The 19403-nt window shown below is 42.6% G+C and overlaps 1 protein-coding gene across 10 annotated transcripts in view; it reads left to right on the top strand.

Moving 5' to 3' along the window:
• The window catches only part of LOC124856115 (calcium-dependent secretion activator 1-like), a 417550-nt gene that overhangs the window by 185437 nt on the left and 212710 nt on the right, over positions 1-19403 (top strand). For all 10 annotated transcript variants that reach the window (XM_047346334.1, XM_047346331.1, XM_047346330.1 and 7 more), the window contains one exon: positions 2979-3166. In XM_047346334.1, coding sequence (XP_047202290.1) covers positions 2979-3166 — 188 coding nt within the window. The remainder of the gene's footprint in view (positions 1-2978; positions 3167-19403) is intronic.

The raw sequence follows: 19403 nt of genomic DNA, 5'->3' as shown, positions 1-19403 counted from the left end.
TTCTCTGACTAGAGTGTCCTGTGGACTTGCCTTGTGTTCCTGAATTTCTCAGACTAGGATGTCCTGGCGGGTTCACCTCCATCTCCAAAGAGCGGGTCCCTCAATCTGTCAAGGGACCTTCTGGCTCCCAACCAATTCTCCCAAGCTCAGTTGAGGGACCTTCCAGTTTACAAGCTGGTCTCCCAAGCTACGACCATGGCTCCTCTGGGAGTTCCAGCGGTCCTAGAGCAGCTCTCAATGGTTCCTCCATGGATTCCAGCATCCTGTGGACCAGTCTCCAGAGCTCCACCGTGGGTTCCAATATTCTGTGGACCAGTCTCCAGTGTTCCTCCTTGGGTTCTCCCAGTCTACTGGCCAGTATCCAGAACTAATACAGAACTATGGCTTCAGACCTCCTGTGCAATTTCCATCCTCCTGACCTCCTGTGGTCTCCCAGTCCCCCGCCACATCTTTGTGCTTTCTCGCAATGACCTTTGGGTTGCCTGCCAGATCTTTTTGTTTCCTTGGGATGGCCACCAGGTCGCCCAGCTGAACTCTCTCCTTCCTTGGGATGATCTCTGGGTTGCCCACCTTAACATTGTTTTGGTTTCTAGCCCCCCTTCTGAGAACCCCTCTGCCCACCTAGGTTGGGTTGTTACTTTTTGGGTTTTGTTTTCATGAACTCTAGTAGCTGCCATTAGGAAGGGGGTGTCCTGTTATGGTCCTTAGATGTTTGGGCTTTTGGTTTTCTTTTGTTTGTCTGTTTTCATCATTTCCCTGTTGATGTTCTTTAAGGTGCTCCTGTATTATTTAATTCGTTTGTGTTTAGTTTTATAGTTTATTATTGCATTCTATTCTTTGTACATTTGGAATTATTTCTGCTGGCCTTCTTCCCTTTGTTTGATGTTTCTTTGTGTCTTAGTTCAGCTTCATCCTTGCTAATTAGTCTCCCTCTCTCTGTCCCCCTACGTACCCTCTATCTCAACTGCTCCACATTATCCCCTGATTAACACACTTGCATTCTATGTCATCCTCCACTCTTCCCTCAGTATATTAGTTAACTGGTCTCATTGTTTATTACTGGATCCTCCCATTAAACTACCTGATTCTTTGTGCTTTACTTCCTGTTCCCCTTTGTGCCGTTCCTGTAAGTTCTTTATTTATTAAAATCTTCACCATGCTCATTCCCAGTTCATGTCTGTGTTTTGGTCCAGCTCTTAACCCACAAGTTATGACACACATTAAATATGGAAAAAGTTTTGAAATCACTTTGTTGTACTTTCCAATTTAAGAAACCCGGGATGTGCACACTTTTGAAAGCCACTATAGATACTCATCCTATGAAAGGTTTTGCATAGATCACTAAATTAATTTTATGAGTTCTGGTATGACAACACCATGGAAGCAGCAGGAAATCAGCAGAAAGCTGATGTATTTACCGAGTAAGGTCAATTTTTGCACTAAACTCAAAGGGCCAAAGCTGGGATGTTCGATACCCATTGTGAAATTTTGCAGTAGAACTGGTTTTCCACTAAGAATCTGATGGATGAGAGGAAGATCCATTTATTAAAGCTAAATATGACAAACTTTGTTTTGGGTCAGCTGTATAAAGCATAGCATGTTAACTTTTACTGATGCTTCTGGTCCACTGAAGACATGACACATTTTCAAAAACATTTTGTTGATACTACCGAGAACCTATTCACATAAAATCGTATTATCAAATGGTTACGGAAGAGTGGGTAATTTTCCATGCTGGACATGAACACAGCATTGCATGCACAAGAGCATAATGACATCAGTAGCTGCTGGTACAGTCAAAGCAAGCATGGCTGATAGAAAGCGGTCGAAAGTCTGGCTCCACTTTTCAAAATTCGATGCAGATTACACCCGCTGCAATATTTGTGACATGAAGTGCAAGGCCAGCGACGGGAATACTTCTAATCTGAGGTAGCACCTGGTTAAGCATAACATTTTCTCAAGGCTGAAGAGCACAATTTTTGACAGTTTCAGATGTACAGTTATAACTCCTGCATTCGGCACCTTTGGCACGCCTGCATCCATTAGTGACTTGTTGTCTGCAGTTAAACGCTGAAAGACAGGGCCAAGTGTATCATCAATAGAAGCATGAAGTTGTTGGCAGCAGAAGCTTGACCAGAAGGGGGGGGGGTGAAGCTGGTTCCACAGGAGAGGAGCCTGATAACTAAAGGATCTGCCTCCCATTCTACTTCTAGAGACTCTAGGAACCACCAGTGAACCTGCAGTCTGAGAACGAAGTGCTCTTTTAGGAATATATGGAACAATCAGATCTGAAATATATGATGGAGCTTGATCATTAGGGGTTTTTGATGGGAGAAGGAGAATTTAAAATTATATTCCGGATTCAACATGGAGCCAATGAAGGGAAGCTAAAATACGACAAATAAATCTCTCTTTTTAATTTTCATCAAATAAATGTTAGATTGAACCATCTAGAAATTTCATTATTAAAAAAAATTACTATTTATTACCACATAAACACACACAAAAATACCGAAAACTGGTACCGTTGAGCACTGATATTGTTTCCCAGGTACCAGGCATCGGTACAAATGTAAAAGGTACCCATCTCTAATCACATAAGGTTGGAGTAACAAGGAAACGTTTATTCACCTTACGAAATAGATAAGACCTAAAAACAAATAAGAAGTTTCATGTTTATAATTTTTACATTCTTGCTACCTTATTTCAGGACTTTGGTGTTTGTTATTTTATCTGGCTGGAGTAGCAGTAACAGCAATTATCTCTATTAAGTATATCATCATATTTTCTTTTAAAAATACAAAGATGTATTTTATTGAATTTGCTTTTCTCCTAAATTTGTTTTAGTTTTCATTTCGAAAGGAAAATTCCTCACGCTGTAGTTCTCTAAAAGCAATACACTAGCCTGGACATTTGCCAGGCCGCTTGCCCCTTCAGAGGTCAAAAAGGAGTGTTGTGTTTTTGTGTGTTCACCACAGGGTTGGTTCAGTCCCGGCCAGGTTTTTGTCTTGGATGAATATTGTGCTCGCTACGGTGTCCGGGGCTGCCATCGTCACTTATGTTACCTGAGTGATCTGCTTGAGAGGGCAGAGAATGGAGCCATGATTGACCCCACACTGCTTCACTACAGCTATGCCTTCTGTGCCTCCCACGTACATGGAAACAGGTAAAGATCAAACTGCCTTTTCCTTTTTTCCTAGTGCTACAAACTGACCCTGAAGAAATGAATTATCCTAGAAGTATCATTAAAAAAAAAGCAAAAAAAGCAAAAGATGCTTGGCCCACAAACCCAAATTTCCCAAAAGGTTGGACTGGTGAGTGCAATCCACGAGCCTTAATCTAACTTGTGGGGTGACATAAAAAATGCTGTTTCTGAGGTAAAACCAAAAAAAGGCAGCAGAACTGTGGAAGGCAGTCCAATCATCCTGGGCTGCAATACCTGTTAACAGGGGTCAGAGGTTGGTCAGCAACAAGCAACATAGATGTAAAGCAGTTCTCAGAAACAGTCATTGTAAGACTCAACAATTCTTCACTGATTTACAAGACACCTAGATCTTTATGCACTTTTTTGTTACAGTAAATGTTAAATACACTAAATGTTTGAAGTTGTAAAAATACGTAAGTTAATATTTTTTAGCAGGCTACTGTTTCTCTTTCCTCATTTTCTGTGGAATGAAAAAATATTTCATATTTTGTTTCTTTATTTTTTTATTTGGAAAATATTTGTGTATGAAAATGAAAGTTAATATAAGAATTTTGAGCTATGTTTCTTTTTTAAAACACATTAATATTATTTTGAACACAACCTTATATGAATATAATGTAATTTTAGTTTATATTTTCTGTTTTGCTTTTAAATACCATGAACTTCCATCTAACCCCACTTAGTAAGTGTGTGCTTAATTAATAAATTGACTAATATGTCAGGCCAAACTTAAATATATATTTATTCCTTTCGACCACTGAGCCCCCCACTCAATTGAAAAAAGGAGAGCTCAAAATTATTGAATTTATGAAGAAAAAGGCCTTCAAAACCATTCTCTCATGTTCTCATGAAGAACATAAGATTTTATGATCCAGAGGCTCCTTTGCACAACCACAGTAATTATTTTTCTGTCCTTTAAAGTCCAAAATGTTATTTTATTAATGCAATGTAACATAAATAATTGGAAACATCTAGAGATTACATTTAGATTTTTGATCTATATTTCACATTTTTAATAGCATCTCAGAGGTGCCCTCAAACATTTTTCACAGGAGGGGCCACATGGGCCCATTAAATATCTTGTGGTGGTACACCAAATTTCAAACCAATTACTAACTTGGAAAAATGCTGTGATATTGTACTATTACTATATAATAGAAACTACAAAAACCCATCATATACCATATGTCTTTTGTTTTTACAAATCTATATTTCAGAGAAAATGAAAAACATTATTAAATGATTCAAAATGTAATCACAAAAAAAATCTTCTTTTTGTAAACTATAGCATAACAGTTCCTTGGGTCCAAATAAGGAGTGGTTCTGGTTATTTTCTCCTAGCAAGCTTATCCTGTCCTGTCTCCGGTCTTCCCTGTCCTCCACCTGTTTACGACCTTGGACTCTCTCTATCCCCTACTCCCTTGTCATTCACCAATTTATGACTTTGCACTCTTTGCATGTTTTCACTCCCTAAGGGCCTTGCCTTTTCTATGCTTCACTCCCCTCTCCTCCATCTGCACACAGGTTACACACATAGATAGTTTATATATTCTACACTAACTACTGGGTAACAATGACAAACTTCAATCACACACTGCTAAAATGAATTCAAAAGTATTTATGTTGCAGAAGAACCGCCACCTTAACGTGACTCGAATGATCCTGGAGGCTATGTTGTGCAGGGCTTAAATACCCCTGGTATGGTCTCCCATGGCAAACAGGCTCCGGGTGATGTGTCATCTCAGGCTCCTTCTCCAGCAGAGAGGTGAGCCAGCCTCTGCAGCCAAGGATCAGACCACCAAGGTCTCCGCCTCCGGCCGCCACCCATACTATATTGCACCCGACCCCTTGGGCCCCTCCCATGGGTGGTGAGCGCATCGGAAGGGGGATCCACGTTTCCTCTTCGTGCTGTGCCTGGCCGGTCTCCATGGGTGAAAGCCTGGCCACCAGGCGCTCGCCAGCATGCCCCACCTCCAGGCATGGCTCCAGTGTGTGGCCCCGGTGACCCGCGTCCGGGCGAGGGAACACTGTTGCCATCTATGATAATCTTCATAAGGGGTCTGTGGGCTGCACTTTGTCTGATCCCTTACCTAGGACCTGTTTGCCTTGGGTGACCCTACCAGGGGCATAAAGCCCCTGACAACATAGCTCCTAGGATCATCGGGACACTCAAACCCCTCCATCATGGTAAGGTGGCAGACCAGGATGGTTAGTCATTAGTAATTAGTTATTTATCATTAATAATTGATAATTATTAACCAAAACCACTAAATGTCACTGTATTTTCAACGGCTTCACTGAAGGTGGGGGAACTTTGACCTTATTTTGACAGATAAATCACTCTTGTACGAAATGAACACAAACACTTCTCTTAAATATATATGTGAAGATTTATTGAAGCCATATAGCCCTGATATACCACCTTTCTGGTCCAAAACACGTCACCCAACTAACAAGCACTATTCTACACAAAGGGGATAAAAATGACTACCTAACAATAATAATAAAAGAAAATATATGCGTATGAGTGTGTATGTAGATCAAACCAGCAGTTTTATGGACAAAATGTGCAATTTGGGTTAACTTGGAAAGAGAAACCCTCCTGGTGTGCTGTGGTCTCGATTGCAGCGATCAGCTGGTAGATGGTGGGGCCACGCCCCTTTAGCCACTAGCAGCTGATTGCCCCAAATCTTGAACAAAGAGTCATAAAACTTTGAAGCGGGAACTCAGTTGAAAAACTCCAGTAATAAAACTGGGACAACAGAGTGGTCAGGCCACGAGGGTCAGACTGCAGTTGCTGTGAATGGAGAAACTTCTAACTGCTGGCTGACTTGGGATCAGCGAGGCAAAAACATATACACACAGCTTGCTGGTCTCATCCGTGAGGTTGATTTCTTCTCTCCACCGGTTAAGGATGGGTCAGGTCTGAAGAAAAACGAGGGGTGGGGGGGTCAAGCATCCTTGGTAAACTCAAGAAAAATTGCATTTTCCCTGGATTTAATAATCCTAGGTGGTGTCAGCGCTGCGACCTCTGTTGAGCTGCACATGTTGAACTGCGCAACATCAGGCAGCGGACAAAGGTGGAGACCTTGATAACCTAATCTCCGGATGCTTAAACTGGCTCTAGGGATGTGGAATATCACCTCATTGATGGGGAAGGAGCCTGAGCTTGTGTGGGAGGTCGAAAGATATTGGCTAGAAATAGTCAGGCTCACCTCCACGCACAGCGCAGGCTCTGGAACCAAGCTCCTTGAGAGAGGTTGGACTCTCTTCTACTTTGGAGTGGCCTGCGGGTGGAGGCAGTGGGCTGGGGTGGGCTTGCTTGTCGACCCCCAGCTCAGCCGTCTTGTGTAGTGGTTTACCCTTGTAGTTGAGAGGGTCGCACCTGTTCCCTGTGGATGTTGGACTGGTTCAGCAGGGCTGCCCTTTGTCACCGGTCCTGTTCATTACTTTCATAGACAGGATTTTTAGGCGCAGTCAAGGACTGGAGAGGGTCTGGTTTGAGGACCAGTGGATTTTCTTTTTGCAGATAACGTGGTCCTGCTGGCCCCCTCTAGCCCTAGACCTACAGCATGCACTAGGGCAGCTCGCAGCTGAGTATGAAGCGGCTAGGATGAGGATCAGCACCTCTAAGTCCAAGGCCATGGTTCTCAACCGAAAAAGGGTGGCTTGCCCTCTTCAGGTTGGAGGGGAGCTCCTGCCTCAGGTTTAGGAGTTGAAGTATCTTGGGCTCTTGTTTGCGAGTGAGGGGAGCATGAAGCGGGAGATTGACGGACGGATTGTGCTGCTGCTGCAGTAATGAAGATATTGTGCTGGTCCGTTGTGGTGAAGAGAGAGCTGAGCTGAAAAGCGATGCTCTCGCTCAGGCATCTGTATTGGATGCCTCCTGGATGCCTTCCAGGCACGTCCCACCAGGAGGAGGATCAGGGGACTGCCCAGGACACGCTGGAGGAACTATTGCCCCTTTTCCACTGGCTTGTTTTAGCCGGGGTGGCTCTGCACCACTCAGTTTCGCTCTAATTGGTACGGTAACTGTTGTGTTTCCACTGACTCCCCGCCTCCAACCATGAGTGTAGTGTGCTGTGCTGCTATTGATGTTACTGTGTTACATTGTCAAATTAAAGTAATCTGCGTGAAATGATAAAAAAAGAAATAAACTAAATACTGATAACGTTTGTATTAGTGTATATTTAAGAATGTTTTATTTATGTTTTTTATGTCCACTGGGATAATTATCTGGACCACAGCCCAGCCAGAACTTAAAATAAGGCTCAGGGGTCCTGATGTGAGGGAGGTGTGGCAAGAGAAGCATAGAGGAGAGACGCTGTTGTCTGGAGTAGTAAAGCTCTAAAGTTTGCCTGAAGTTACAACTTTGGGCTTTATGTGGATGTTTTTGTCTTATCCTTGGCAATAACGAGAACTTCCGAAACGTAAAACCGTGGACTTTTGACCTTTGAAGTTAGTTTTAGGGTGAATATTGCATATTCGTGCTCCGCAGATTCATTAGATTCATCCTCCCATTAGGGCCATTGCAGGCAGCCTGATTATGGGCAGCTACTTTCTGCCTGCTCCTTCCTCCTGCAGACGCTGGTTTGCCTAAGGACCGTCAATAAATGTCCGAACCAAACGCGTTTCATGGTAGTATTGTTTTGTGTGTTTTGGGGGAAATGTTTGTGCCTTTTAACAGCGGATTTTATGTGTGATCAGCTGATTGAGAATGTTATTAAATACAGCGCTCTGCCTGCGTGTAATTTGGAAAGCTGATGTGTCCTTTTTATTTTCTGTCAGCCTTCAGGCATGGTTTATGATCTGTAAATGTTAAAATTACATGTATGACCTGCTCCAGCCACTGTGGTCCTTAATATTATTGAAGTTGATCTTGAGTTTTATTAACTTTTCCCTGCACTGTCTCAACAAAAACCTTTTAATTTCTCCTCCTCCCACGGCCAATCAGTGAACAGCAGTCTGTACCCGTCACATGTAGTCCCTACTCAGCCCTGGTCGTACCTGCTCAGAAGCAGGGACCAAAAAAGTATGGAAAAAACAGTAATGGAACTGAGTGGAGTCAAATAGGGGCAAATTCAAGCCAGTGGAAAAGGTGCATATGTCTCTCAGCTGGCCTCTTTACACCTTGGCCTCCTCCCGGAGGAACTGGAAGAGGTGTCTGGGGAGAGGGAAGTCTGGCCATCTCTACTAAGTCTGCTGCCCACGTGACCCGGATAAAGTGGAAGACGATGAGTATGAGTATGTTGCAGAAGAGCCTGAAAAGTATATATTAAAAGTATTTATTTGTAAAAAAAGATGACGGTGGCATCACATTTAGCCGATAAAGGTGGAACAAAGGGAGTGTACAGGTCCTTCACAAAATATTAGCATATTGTGATAAAGTTCATTATTTTCCATAATGTCATGATGAAAATTTAACATTCATATATTTTAGATTCATTGCACACTAACTGAAATATTTCAGGTCTTTTATTGTCTTAATACGGATGATTTTGGAATACAGCTCATGAAAACCCAAAATTCCTATCTCACATAATTAGCATATTTCATCCGACCAATAAAATAAAAGTGTTTTTAATACAAAAAACGTCAACCTTCAAATAGTCATGTACAGTTATGCACTCAATACTTGGTCGGGAATCCTTTTGCAGAAATAACTGCTTCAATGCGGCGTGGCATGGAGGCAATCAGCCTGTGGCACTGCTGAGGTCTTATGGAGGCCCAGGATGCTTCGATAGCGGCCTTTAGCTCATCCAGAGTGTTGGGTCTTGAGTTTCTCAACGTTCTCTTCACAATATCCCACAGATTCTCTATGGGGTTCAGGTCAGGAGAGTTGGCAGGCCAATTGAGCACAGTGATACCATGGTCAGTAAACCATTTACCAGTGGTTTTGGCACTGTGAGCAAGTGCCAGGTCGTGCTGAAAAATGAAATATTCATCACCATAAAGCTTTTCAGCAGATGGAAGCATGAAGTGCTCCAAAATCTCCTGATAGCTAGCTGCATTGACCCTTCCCTTGATAAAACACAGTGGACCAACACCAGCAGCTGACACGGCACCCCAGACCATCACTGACTGTGGGTACTTGACACTGGACTTCTGGCATTTTGGCATTTCCTTCTCCCCAGTCTTCCTCCAGACTCTGGCACCTTGATTTCCGAATGACATGCAGAATTTGCTTTCATCCGAAAAAAGTACTTTGGACCACTGAGCAACAGTCCAGTGCTGCTTCTCTGTAGCCCAGGTCAGGCACTTCTGCCGCTGTTTCTGGTTCAAAAGTGGCTTGACCTGGGGAATGCGGCACCTGTAGCCCATTTCCTGCACACGCCTGTGCACGGTGGCTCTGGATATTCCTACTCCAGACTCAGTCCACTGCTTCCGCAGGTCCCCCAAGGTCTGGAATCGGCCCTTCTCCACAATCTTCCTCAGGTTCCGGTCACCTCTTCTCGTTGTGCAGCGTTTTCTGCCACACTTTTTCCTTCCCACAGACTTCCCACTGAGGTGCCTTGATACAGCACTCTGGGAACAGCCTATTTGTTCAGAAATTTCTTTCTGTGTCTTACCCTCTTGCTTGAGGGTGTCAATAGTGGCCTTCTGGACAGCAGTCAGGTCGGCAGTCTTACCCATGATTGGGGTTTTGAGTGATGAACCAGGCTGGGAGTTTTAAAGGCCTCAGGAATCTTTTGCAGGTGTTTAGAGTTAACTCGTTGATTCAGATGATTAGGTTCATAGCTCGTTTAGAGACCCTTTTATTGATATGCTAATTTTGTGAGATAGGAATTTTGGATTTTCATGAGCTGTATGCCAAAATCATCCGTATTAAGACAATAAAAGACCTGAAATATTTCAGTTAGTGTGCAATGAATCTAAAATATATGAATGTTAAATTTTCATCATTACATTATGGAAAATAATGAACTTTATCACAATATGCTAATATTTTGAGAAGGACCTGTATGCCAAAATCATCCGTATTAAGACAATAAAAGACCTGAAATATTTCAGTTAGTGTGCAATGAATCTAAAATATATGAATGTTAAATTTTCATCATGACATTATGGAAAATAATGAACTTTATCACAATATGCTAATATTGTGAGAAGGACCTGTACATTCCAATTAATCCTAACCATTGAACAGTGCCGTCAGTTAGTTATTTATTCAAATTGGATAAAACCTATTTTTGTCTAAGGAAACCCAGCAGATTACATCAAGTCAGTGACTTGCGGCATTCCCTCCTCCCGGATGAGCATGTAGAGACAGTGGACAGTCACTGGCGTTGACTTTGCAGCAATCCCTCATACTGAGCATGCATGTAGCGACAGTGGAGAGGAAAAACTCCCTTTTAACAGGAAGAAACCTCCAGCAGAACCAGGCTCAGTGTGAGCGGCCATCTGCCACGATCAACTGAGGGTTTGAGAGAAAGAACAGAGCAGAGACACAAAGAGAGCAAAGAAGCACTGATCCAGAAGTCCTTTCAATGGGAAGGAGAAGTAAATGTTAATGGATGTAGCTCCTTTAGTTGTTTCACCTAGAAACAACAGATAAACTCTGAGCCAGTTTTCAAGGTTAGAGTCTGAAAAAGAGCACATATAATTAGTTACAGCCAAAACTAAATGAAATAAAAACTCTATTAATGGATAGTGCTCAACACTATTAAATTTACATAATTAAACTTTGATTGTGATGTACAAATATGTTGTGTTGATGTTTCCCTGTTGCCTTTAGTACTTTGGTGCAGTTTAGGATCATGGTGTTCTATGAGTGTGTGCATGGTTGTTTGTGTGTTGCCCTGCGATGGACTGGCGACCTGTCCAGGGTGTACCCCGCCTCTCGCCCAGGCTCCACAGTTGGTCGCGGGGAGACCCACTATAGAAGAAGTGGTATAGAAAATGACTGACTGACTAGATGATTTCTTTCAAATCATCTAAGTGGCTGCCCTAACAACAAATCAAGTGAGACTCAAAAAGATGTTTTCTTTTTTTTTTTTAGGCACTAGTGGCTTTTCTTTTTCTTTCATGTTTCTCTCTATTTTTTAAAAGTGAGCCGACAGGAAAAGGGGTAGAGAGAGGGGGTGGACATGCGTCAGTGGGCTGGAACCTGTTGCAGCTGCTTTTAGGACCAAGGCCTCCGTACTTGGGTCACACTCCAAACTCGCCAAATTAGATTTAGTTTTTTCAAACAAAGAACAAAGAATACTGAAGTTATTTAATGTTTTGACCAGATTGTCTAATCATAATATGCTTTTACTATTGAGAAAACTAAATCTAAAAACCTGTTAATGAATATTAATAAGCCAAAATTGTATTAGGAATTTTAAAACAGGATAATTCCAAGGTGTGCAGTGAATGACAAGAATTAAAACAAATTGATTGGTGTCTTTTAAAAATAACAAAAAAATGACACCCAAAAATCTATACTTTGGATTTGTGAGCCCATTGAACAACGTATGAAGCAAAGAGACCAAGCTTTAAAGCAAGCAACCAAGAGCAAGTTATCCACTGACATAGCTACGTACAAAAGTCCAAGAAATTGTGTGAATTAAGATTTAAGAAATTCAAAAGCAAATTTTTACATTTCAGTGATTACTGAAGCTAGAGGAAATACATCTGCAATGTGGAAGACAATATAAGTAAACTTGAAGGGAAAGTCCCAAATCTGCAAGAACTCAAATAAGGAGAACTTGACTCCAAAGAGATAGCTAAATTTAATACATTTTTTGTTAGCTCAGTTGAAGAGCTCTCTAAAAATCACAACTTAAATATCAATATAGAGCTTCAGAACATTATTAGTTCAATTGATAATCCCTTCTCACTCCAACAACCTACATAGTTTGAAGTAATAGTGTCATTGTCTTGACTAAATAACCTGGAGCTTAGAGCACAGAGGTCAGATAAATCCACAAGGACACAAAAGAAAGGTAAGTAACTTTTTTGATTAGTCACAGGAGGGAATCTCAGGAGGTGCTGCGGAGGAAGAGAACATGTGAGTGGTGAATTCAAAGGTGAATTAAAGAATGATTTGGTTGATTTCTCCTATGATGTAGTGGTGTTGAAGTCCGGAGAGGAAGAGGGATTTCAGGGTTTGAGGTTCTGTTGGAGAGGGACAGGTCGGACCAGAAAATCCTAATGGTGTCAAATCAGCTGTGGTTCTTGTATGGCACAGCACCCTGAGAATCTTGCACGATCCCCAGGATATAGTAGCCAAGCTTCCACACCAAAGCTGGATTGCTGACAGCTGGGATTCCTTCAGGAGCTGCGGGAAGATTACTAGTGGTGCAACCCAACAGATGGAATCCCTACAGTGCCCCTCCCTCAAGAATCGCCTCTCAGTGACCGTTTCTCCGGCTGCTTCCTGTAGAAGGAAGAAATCAGGCCCGGGTCGAGAATCACTGACCTAGGAACTCACTGCCGCTCCTCAGGACCATAACCCTCCCAATCAATGAGGAACTGCCAACACCGACCTCTGCGACGAACATCCTAGATACGCCTCACAGAATATGCAGGGTGTCCACTAAAAATTTCGGCCTCAAAAGGGGACAGCCCAGTGCCAGAGGAGGTTAATGTATTATGTGCATATTCGATCCAGACCAAATGAGAACTCCATGATGAGGGATTGAATTCTAGAATTGCGCCGCTCAAGGTGGCAGCAGGTTGGAGTAGCTCTGTTACTTTTGATTCTGATTTATTCTTTTTTGGGAACTATTCCTCTTGTGGTGGATACAGTTGATTTTTTTTGGATGACTGTCCACTCCGGTGTCGGATGCTGTGCAGCTTGGAGGATTTTTCTTAATACTTTCTATTTTTGGACATTTGTTATGATGCATTGCCATGGCAACGGGGTTGTTTCTTACAACCGGGAGCAGCTGATTAATATCTCAATAGCTCAAATAATACTTCAACTACAACCCCAAATCCCCAATGAGTTGAAAAGGAGACGCCGTGGATGCAGAGCAGGAGCTAAGAGAAAAGAGAGAAGGAGGAAGTTCAAATCATCTCTTCCGTCGATTATGATGGGCAATGTGAGATCGTTGGGAAACAGGTTGGATGAACTCCAAGCCCTACAACGGACCCAGCCAGAGTACCGGGCATGCAGTATTATGTGTTTTACAGAGACATGGCTGCAGGATTATATCCCCGACTCCAGTCTCTTTCTGCTGGGCTTTTTAACTATACGAGCAGACAGAGATTTAAAGAGGAGCGTCAAATGTAAAGGAGGTGGACTGGCAGTACTTGTGAACAACAGATGGTGTAATCCAGAACATGTTACTGTGAAGTGTCGTCTCTGCAGTCCAGATATTGAACTGTTGGCAGTAAGTTTTTGTCCATATTATTTACCCAGAGAGTTCACCAGTGTTATTTTGGCAACAGCTTACGTTCCACCTTCCGCTGTTGCCGACACTGCATGTGATGCCATCAGCTCAGTTGTTGCTAAGCTACAGGCACAAAACCCCAATGCTTTTGTGGCAATTTCTGGTGATTTTAACCATGCTTCACTCTCTGCTACACTTCCAACATTTCAACAGTTTGTCAGCTGCTCTACCAGAGAAAACAAAACATTGGATTTGTTTTATGCAAATGTCAAGGACTCATACATCTCTACAGCAAGACCTCCTCTAGGCAAATCAGATCACAATCTTGTTTTTCTCTGCTCGAAATATAAGTCCCTTGTTCAGAGGCAACCTGTAATAAAGAGGACTGTGAGAAAATGGTCACAGGAAGCTGAAGACGCTCTGCAAGGTTGCTTTGAGGCTACAGACTGGGACGCACTGTGCCAGCCACATGGAGAGGACATCAATGCCATGACTGAGTGTGTAACCGACTATATAAACTTCTGTGTGGATAACATCATCCCCACCAGAACCATGAGATGCTTCCCCAATAACAAACCTTGGATCACCAGTGACCTGAAGGACCTGCTTAACAAGAAAAAAAGAGCCTTCAGAGAGGGTGACAGATAATTTTTGAGGAGTTTACACAAGCAACTTAAAGTCAAGATAAGAGACAGCAAGGAGGTGTACAAGAAGAAGCTGGAGAGCAAGCTCCAGTAAAACAATATCAGAGATGTGTGGACAGGGATGAAGAAGATCACAGGCTTCAAGCAGAAGGATGATCCGACCGATGAAGGTCTGGACAGAGCCAATGAACTGAACACATTCTTCAATAGGTTCAGTTCAGAAACAAGCTTCGCATCCTCCTCTCCTGCTCACAGGCAAACAGACATCCCATCCTCCTTTGACCCACAGCTGTCCAGTAACACCTCACATTTTTTATCTTCCACCTCAGCCCTAGACCCTTCTGCTTCTACATGTTTGCCTTCAACCATATCAGAAGATGCTGATACTTCCTTTGCTTCCCCTTCCACCTGTGTGTCTCAAGAAGTCAGGTGAAGAGACAACTGGAGAGACTGAATAGGAATAAGGCTGCAGGTCCAGATCATGTCAGCCCTAGAGTCCTGAAGGCCTGTGCAGAGCAGCTCTGTGGGATTATGCAGCACCTCTTCAACCTTAGCCTGGCCCAGAAGAAGGTTCCGGTGTTGTGGAAGACCTCCTGTCTTGTTCCGGTACCAAAGAAAACTCACCCATCAGTCCTCAATGACTATAGACTTGTTGCCCTGACATCTCACATCATGAAGGTCCTAGAGAGACTCCTGTTGGCCCACCTGAGTAAGCAAACAGTAAACCATCAGGACCCCCTTCAGTTTGCTTATCGCTGTGGAGTTGGAGTTGAAGATGCCACCATACACCTGCTTCAACAAACCCACTGTCATCTGAACAAAGCCACCAGCACTGTGAGGATCATGTTCTTTGATTTCTCCAGTACATTTAATACAATCCAACCTGATTTGCTTTATCAGAAACTCCAGAAGATTCAGGTGGAGGCCTCAACAATCTCCTGGATCAAAGACTACCTGACAAACAGACCACAGTTTGTGAGACTGAAGGGTTGTGAGTCTAACCAGGTAGTCAGCACCACAGGAGCACCACAGGGGACTGTACTCTCACCATGCCTTTTCACTCTGTACACCTCAGACTTCCAGTTCAAGACAGACTCCTGTCATCTGCAGAAATACTCGGATGATTCTGCAGTCGTGGGGTGGATCAGAGATGGACAAGAAGCTGAGTACAGGAAGGTGGTGGACCGCTTTGTGGCATGGTGTGGAAACAATCATCTCATTTTGAACGTGACTAAAACAAAGGAGATGATTGTAGATTTTAAAAGAAACAGGAATAAGTCAAAAACTATTTCCATCATGGGAGAAGAAGTGGAGGTGGTGGAGGAGTATAAATACCTCGGTGTTCACCTGGACAACAGACTAGAGTGGAGATGCAACTGTGAAGCTATCTACAAGAAGGGACAGAGCAGACTGTACTTCTTGAGGAAGCTTAGGTCCTTTGGTGTTTGCAGCAAGATGCTGCATATCTTCTATAAGTCTGTTGTGGAGAGTGTGATCTCTTCTGCCATCATCTGCTGGAGAAGCAGCATCAGAGCCAGGGACTTAAAAAAGCTCAACAAGCTGATAAAAAAGGCTGGCTCTGTTCTGGAGACTCCTCTGGAACCTCTGGAGATCATTGTGGAAAGACGGATTCTTCATAAAATGAAGAATATTATGGAGAACCTTGAGCATCCTCTTCATGAGACTGTCCTACAACAACAGAGTGTCTTCAGTCAGAGGCTTCTTCAGATCTGCTGTAAGATGGAGCGCTACAGGAGATCCTTCCTGCCCACAGCCATCAGCATCTACAACGGCACTTTGAGGAAACCTTCATAATATGAGCTACAACAACATTTAATTTCCCTTTGGGATTAATAAAGTATTTTTGAATTGAATTGAATTAAATTATTTTAATTCAATTAAATTCAAAAATACTTTATGGGGTGGTTGTCCCCCTTCATAAGAAGGGTGACCGGAGGGTGTGTTCCAACTACAGGGGGATCACACTCCTCAGCCTCCCTTGTAAGGCCTACGCCAGGGTATTGGAGAAGAGAGTCCAGCCAATAGTCGCACCTCGGCTTCAGGAGGAGCAGTGTGGTTTTCATCCCGGCCGTGGAACACTGGACCAGCTCCATAACCTCTACAGGGTATTCGAGGGTTCATGGGAGTTTGCCTAACTAGTCCACATGTGTTTTGTGGACCTGGGGATGGCATTCGACTGTGTCCCTCATGGTGCCCTGTGGGGGGTTCTCCAGGAGTATGGAATTGGGGCCCTTTATTAGGTGCCATCCGGTCTCTGTACAAGTGGAGCAGGAGTTTGGTCCGCATTTCCGGCACTAAGTCGGACCTATTCCCGGTGCATGTTGGACTCCGGCAGGGCTGCCCTTTGTCACCGGTCCTGTTCATAACTTTTATGGACAGGATTTCTAGGCGCAGGGGGTCTGGTTTGGGCACCAATGGATTTAGTCTCTTTTTACAGATGACGTGGTCCTTCGCTTATTCTAAGCGATTTTGGGAAGGACAGATTTGGTACTCCTAAACAAACTTTATTCATGACAAGACAATAAAAGGTATCAAAATAATTCCTTCACTGTGAGTGCCAGCAAGGTCTGAAGATTAATTGGTGCAAATCTCATGTCTCTAACTTGAACGGTTTATGAGAGGCAGCGATTCGAAAACAAGTGAGTTTAAGGATTTTTTGCTCTGATTTTTTCTGAAATTCCTATAAGTTTTCCATTGAGGGTGAGTTGACTTTGCGTTGCTCCCGGGCGTGTTGCGTGAAATCTGTTAGTCCCACATCAATGAGGGTGACATTTTCTGAACCGCGAAAGAGCATCCTACATTTTGATACATAATTTGTGCCAGTAGAGTGAGAATTGAGCGAGTGAGGAGAGTTTGTTTGTTCTTTCTCAGGTTATTCAAAAACCTAGAGCATACACTCTACCAACTGACAAATTCTGCCATAGGATTACATTATAAAATCAAAAACGTCAAAAATCTTGCCTAAAATTTGAATTGCGATTGTAGAAGAACTGTAAAAGATATCAAAAAGCTAAATCATTTGAAGATAGCTTAATGTCTTGTGAACATTTTAAAAGTTGAATGGTGTTTCTAGCATGTATGCATTCTCACTGATAACTAGAAAATGCAGTGTGAATACTGTAAGCTGAATTTTTTAGCTGAAAGCTGGCAGAAACAAACTGAAATTGACTAAAGATAATCTGCTGAAATTTTATAAATTAGAAGAAAATAGAAATGCTAAACTCTTGTTGAAAGCTGGCAGAAAGTGGCTAAGGTTGACAGCAGAATATCAGCTGAAAAACCTTCAAAGCAAAGAAACAGTTAAGAAAAACTGTCATCTGATCTGTTTAAGCAGGAAGACTATTACCTGAAAAACAGCATAACAAGGTGATGTTACCTCTAAACTACTTGTTGAAATAGTTGTTGAAATGCAAAAACAGACAAAAACTTTAATAAAGCAGGAAAGAGCTGCTCATAGATGAGCTGAAAAGGCATAGACTGAAGCAAAAAGATAGACTAAGAAGTTGAATTCAGTACTAAAATATATTTTTTTTAAAGTGGCAGAAAATTCGGAAAAGATTGAACTAACAACAAATACCTGAAGAAACACAAAAACAAACAGGTAATGTCCTAAAAAAGGCAATGTGTTCATCAGCTAAGAGAGAAGAGAGGATAAAGAGAAGCTAAAATGCTAACATTAGCAAATAGGCTATCACTAGCATGAAGGCTGATATTAATTTACCCCATGTACTATGCAAAAAGCAATGTATACGCTGAAATGAGCTAAAATGCTAATGCTTACTACAGCCTATATTCAAAAGTCTATGAAATTGCCCTTTAAAATTATTCACTCTTGTTCAGGTGTTGGAACAGCAGTAGAGGCTGTTTAAGTAGCTGACATCAAATGATCGCTGTTTTTATGCTCCCCTGGGACCTATGAAGATGGTCTTATCATCATAAGTCACAGAGTAGTGATTTCATTCTGGTTCTCACAGAGTTTCTGATTGGGGTTTTGTTCCTGATTATGATAGAGGGTTCTTCCTAGATCTGATGAAGATTTGTACCTGGTTCTGATAGAGTTACGACCTGTTTCTAATGGATGCTTGTACATGGTTCTGGTTTAGATTTGTTCAAGGTTCTTATGGAGATTTTTGCCAGGTTCTAGTGGAGTTGGGACCTGGTTTTGATTAAAGTTTCATCCTGGTTCTGATAGAGTTTGGACCTTGATCTGATAGAGGTTTATACCTGATTCTGATAAAAATATTTAAAAGGTTCTTAAACAGATTTTGTTTTCTGGTTCTGATGGCGCTTTTTGCCAGGTTCTGATGGAGTTTGAACCTGGTTCTTAAAGAGGTTTATTTCTGGTTCTGATGGAGTTTGGATCTGGTTCTGATGGAAATATGTATCTGGTTCTGGTGGAAGTCTGTATCTGGTTCTGATGGATGTTTCTCCTTAGCTCTGATAGAGTTTGGACCTGGTTTTTCCTAGTACTGATGGAGCTTTTTGCCAGGTTCTGAATGAGTTTGGACCTGGTTCTGATAGAAGGTTCCTCCTGGTTCTGAAGGTGATTTGGACTTGGTTGTGGTGGAGGGTCCCTAACTGGTTCTGATGGAGTTTGGGTCCAGTTCTGTTGGAGATTTGTTCCAGGTTCTGAAGCTTCTTGGAACTGGTTCTGATAGAGGTTTCTTTCTGGTTCTGACTGAGTTTGGACCTGGTTCTGATAGTGGGTGAATAACTGGTCCTGATGGAGAATTCCTCCTGGTTCTGGTGGAGTTTGGGTCCAGTTCTGGTGGAGAGTTGTTCCAGGTTCTGATGCTTCTTGGAAATGGTTTTGATAGAGGTTTCTTTCTGGTTCTGACTGAGTTTGGACCTGGTTCTGATAGTGGGTGAATAACTGGTCCTGATGGAGAATTCCTCCTGGTTCTGATGGAGTTTGGGTCTGGTTTTGATGGAGATTTGTTCCTGGTTCTGATGGAGTTTTTCTTTCGTTGTACTGATGGAGCTTTTTGCCAGGTTCTGAAGGAGTTTGGACCTGGTTCTGATAGATGTTTCCTCCTGGTTCTGATTGAGTTTGGACTTGGTTCTGGTGGAGGGTCCCTAACTGGTTCTGATGGAGTTTGGGTCCAGTTCTTGTGGAGAGTTATTCCAGGTTCTGATGCTTCTTGGAACTGGTTCTGATAGAGGTTTCTTTCTGGTTCTGACTGAGTTTGGACCTGGTTCTGATAGTGGGTGACT

The sequence above is a fragment of the Girardinichthys multiradiatus genome, chromosome 20 (genome assembly GCF_021462225.1).
Source record: "Girardinichthys multiradiatus isolate DD_20200921_A chromosome 20, DD_fGirMul_XY1, whole genome shotgun sequence".
Classification (NCBI taxonomy): Eukaryota; Metazoa; Chordata; class Actinopteri; order Cyprinodontiformes; family Goodeidae; genus Girardinichthys; species Girardinichthys multiradiatus.
The sequence above is the reverse complement of the archived record's forward strand: the minus strand, read 5'-3'. Positions and strand labels throughout refer to the sequence as shown.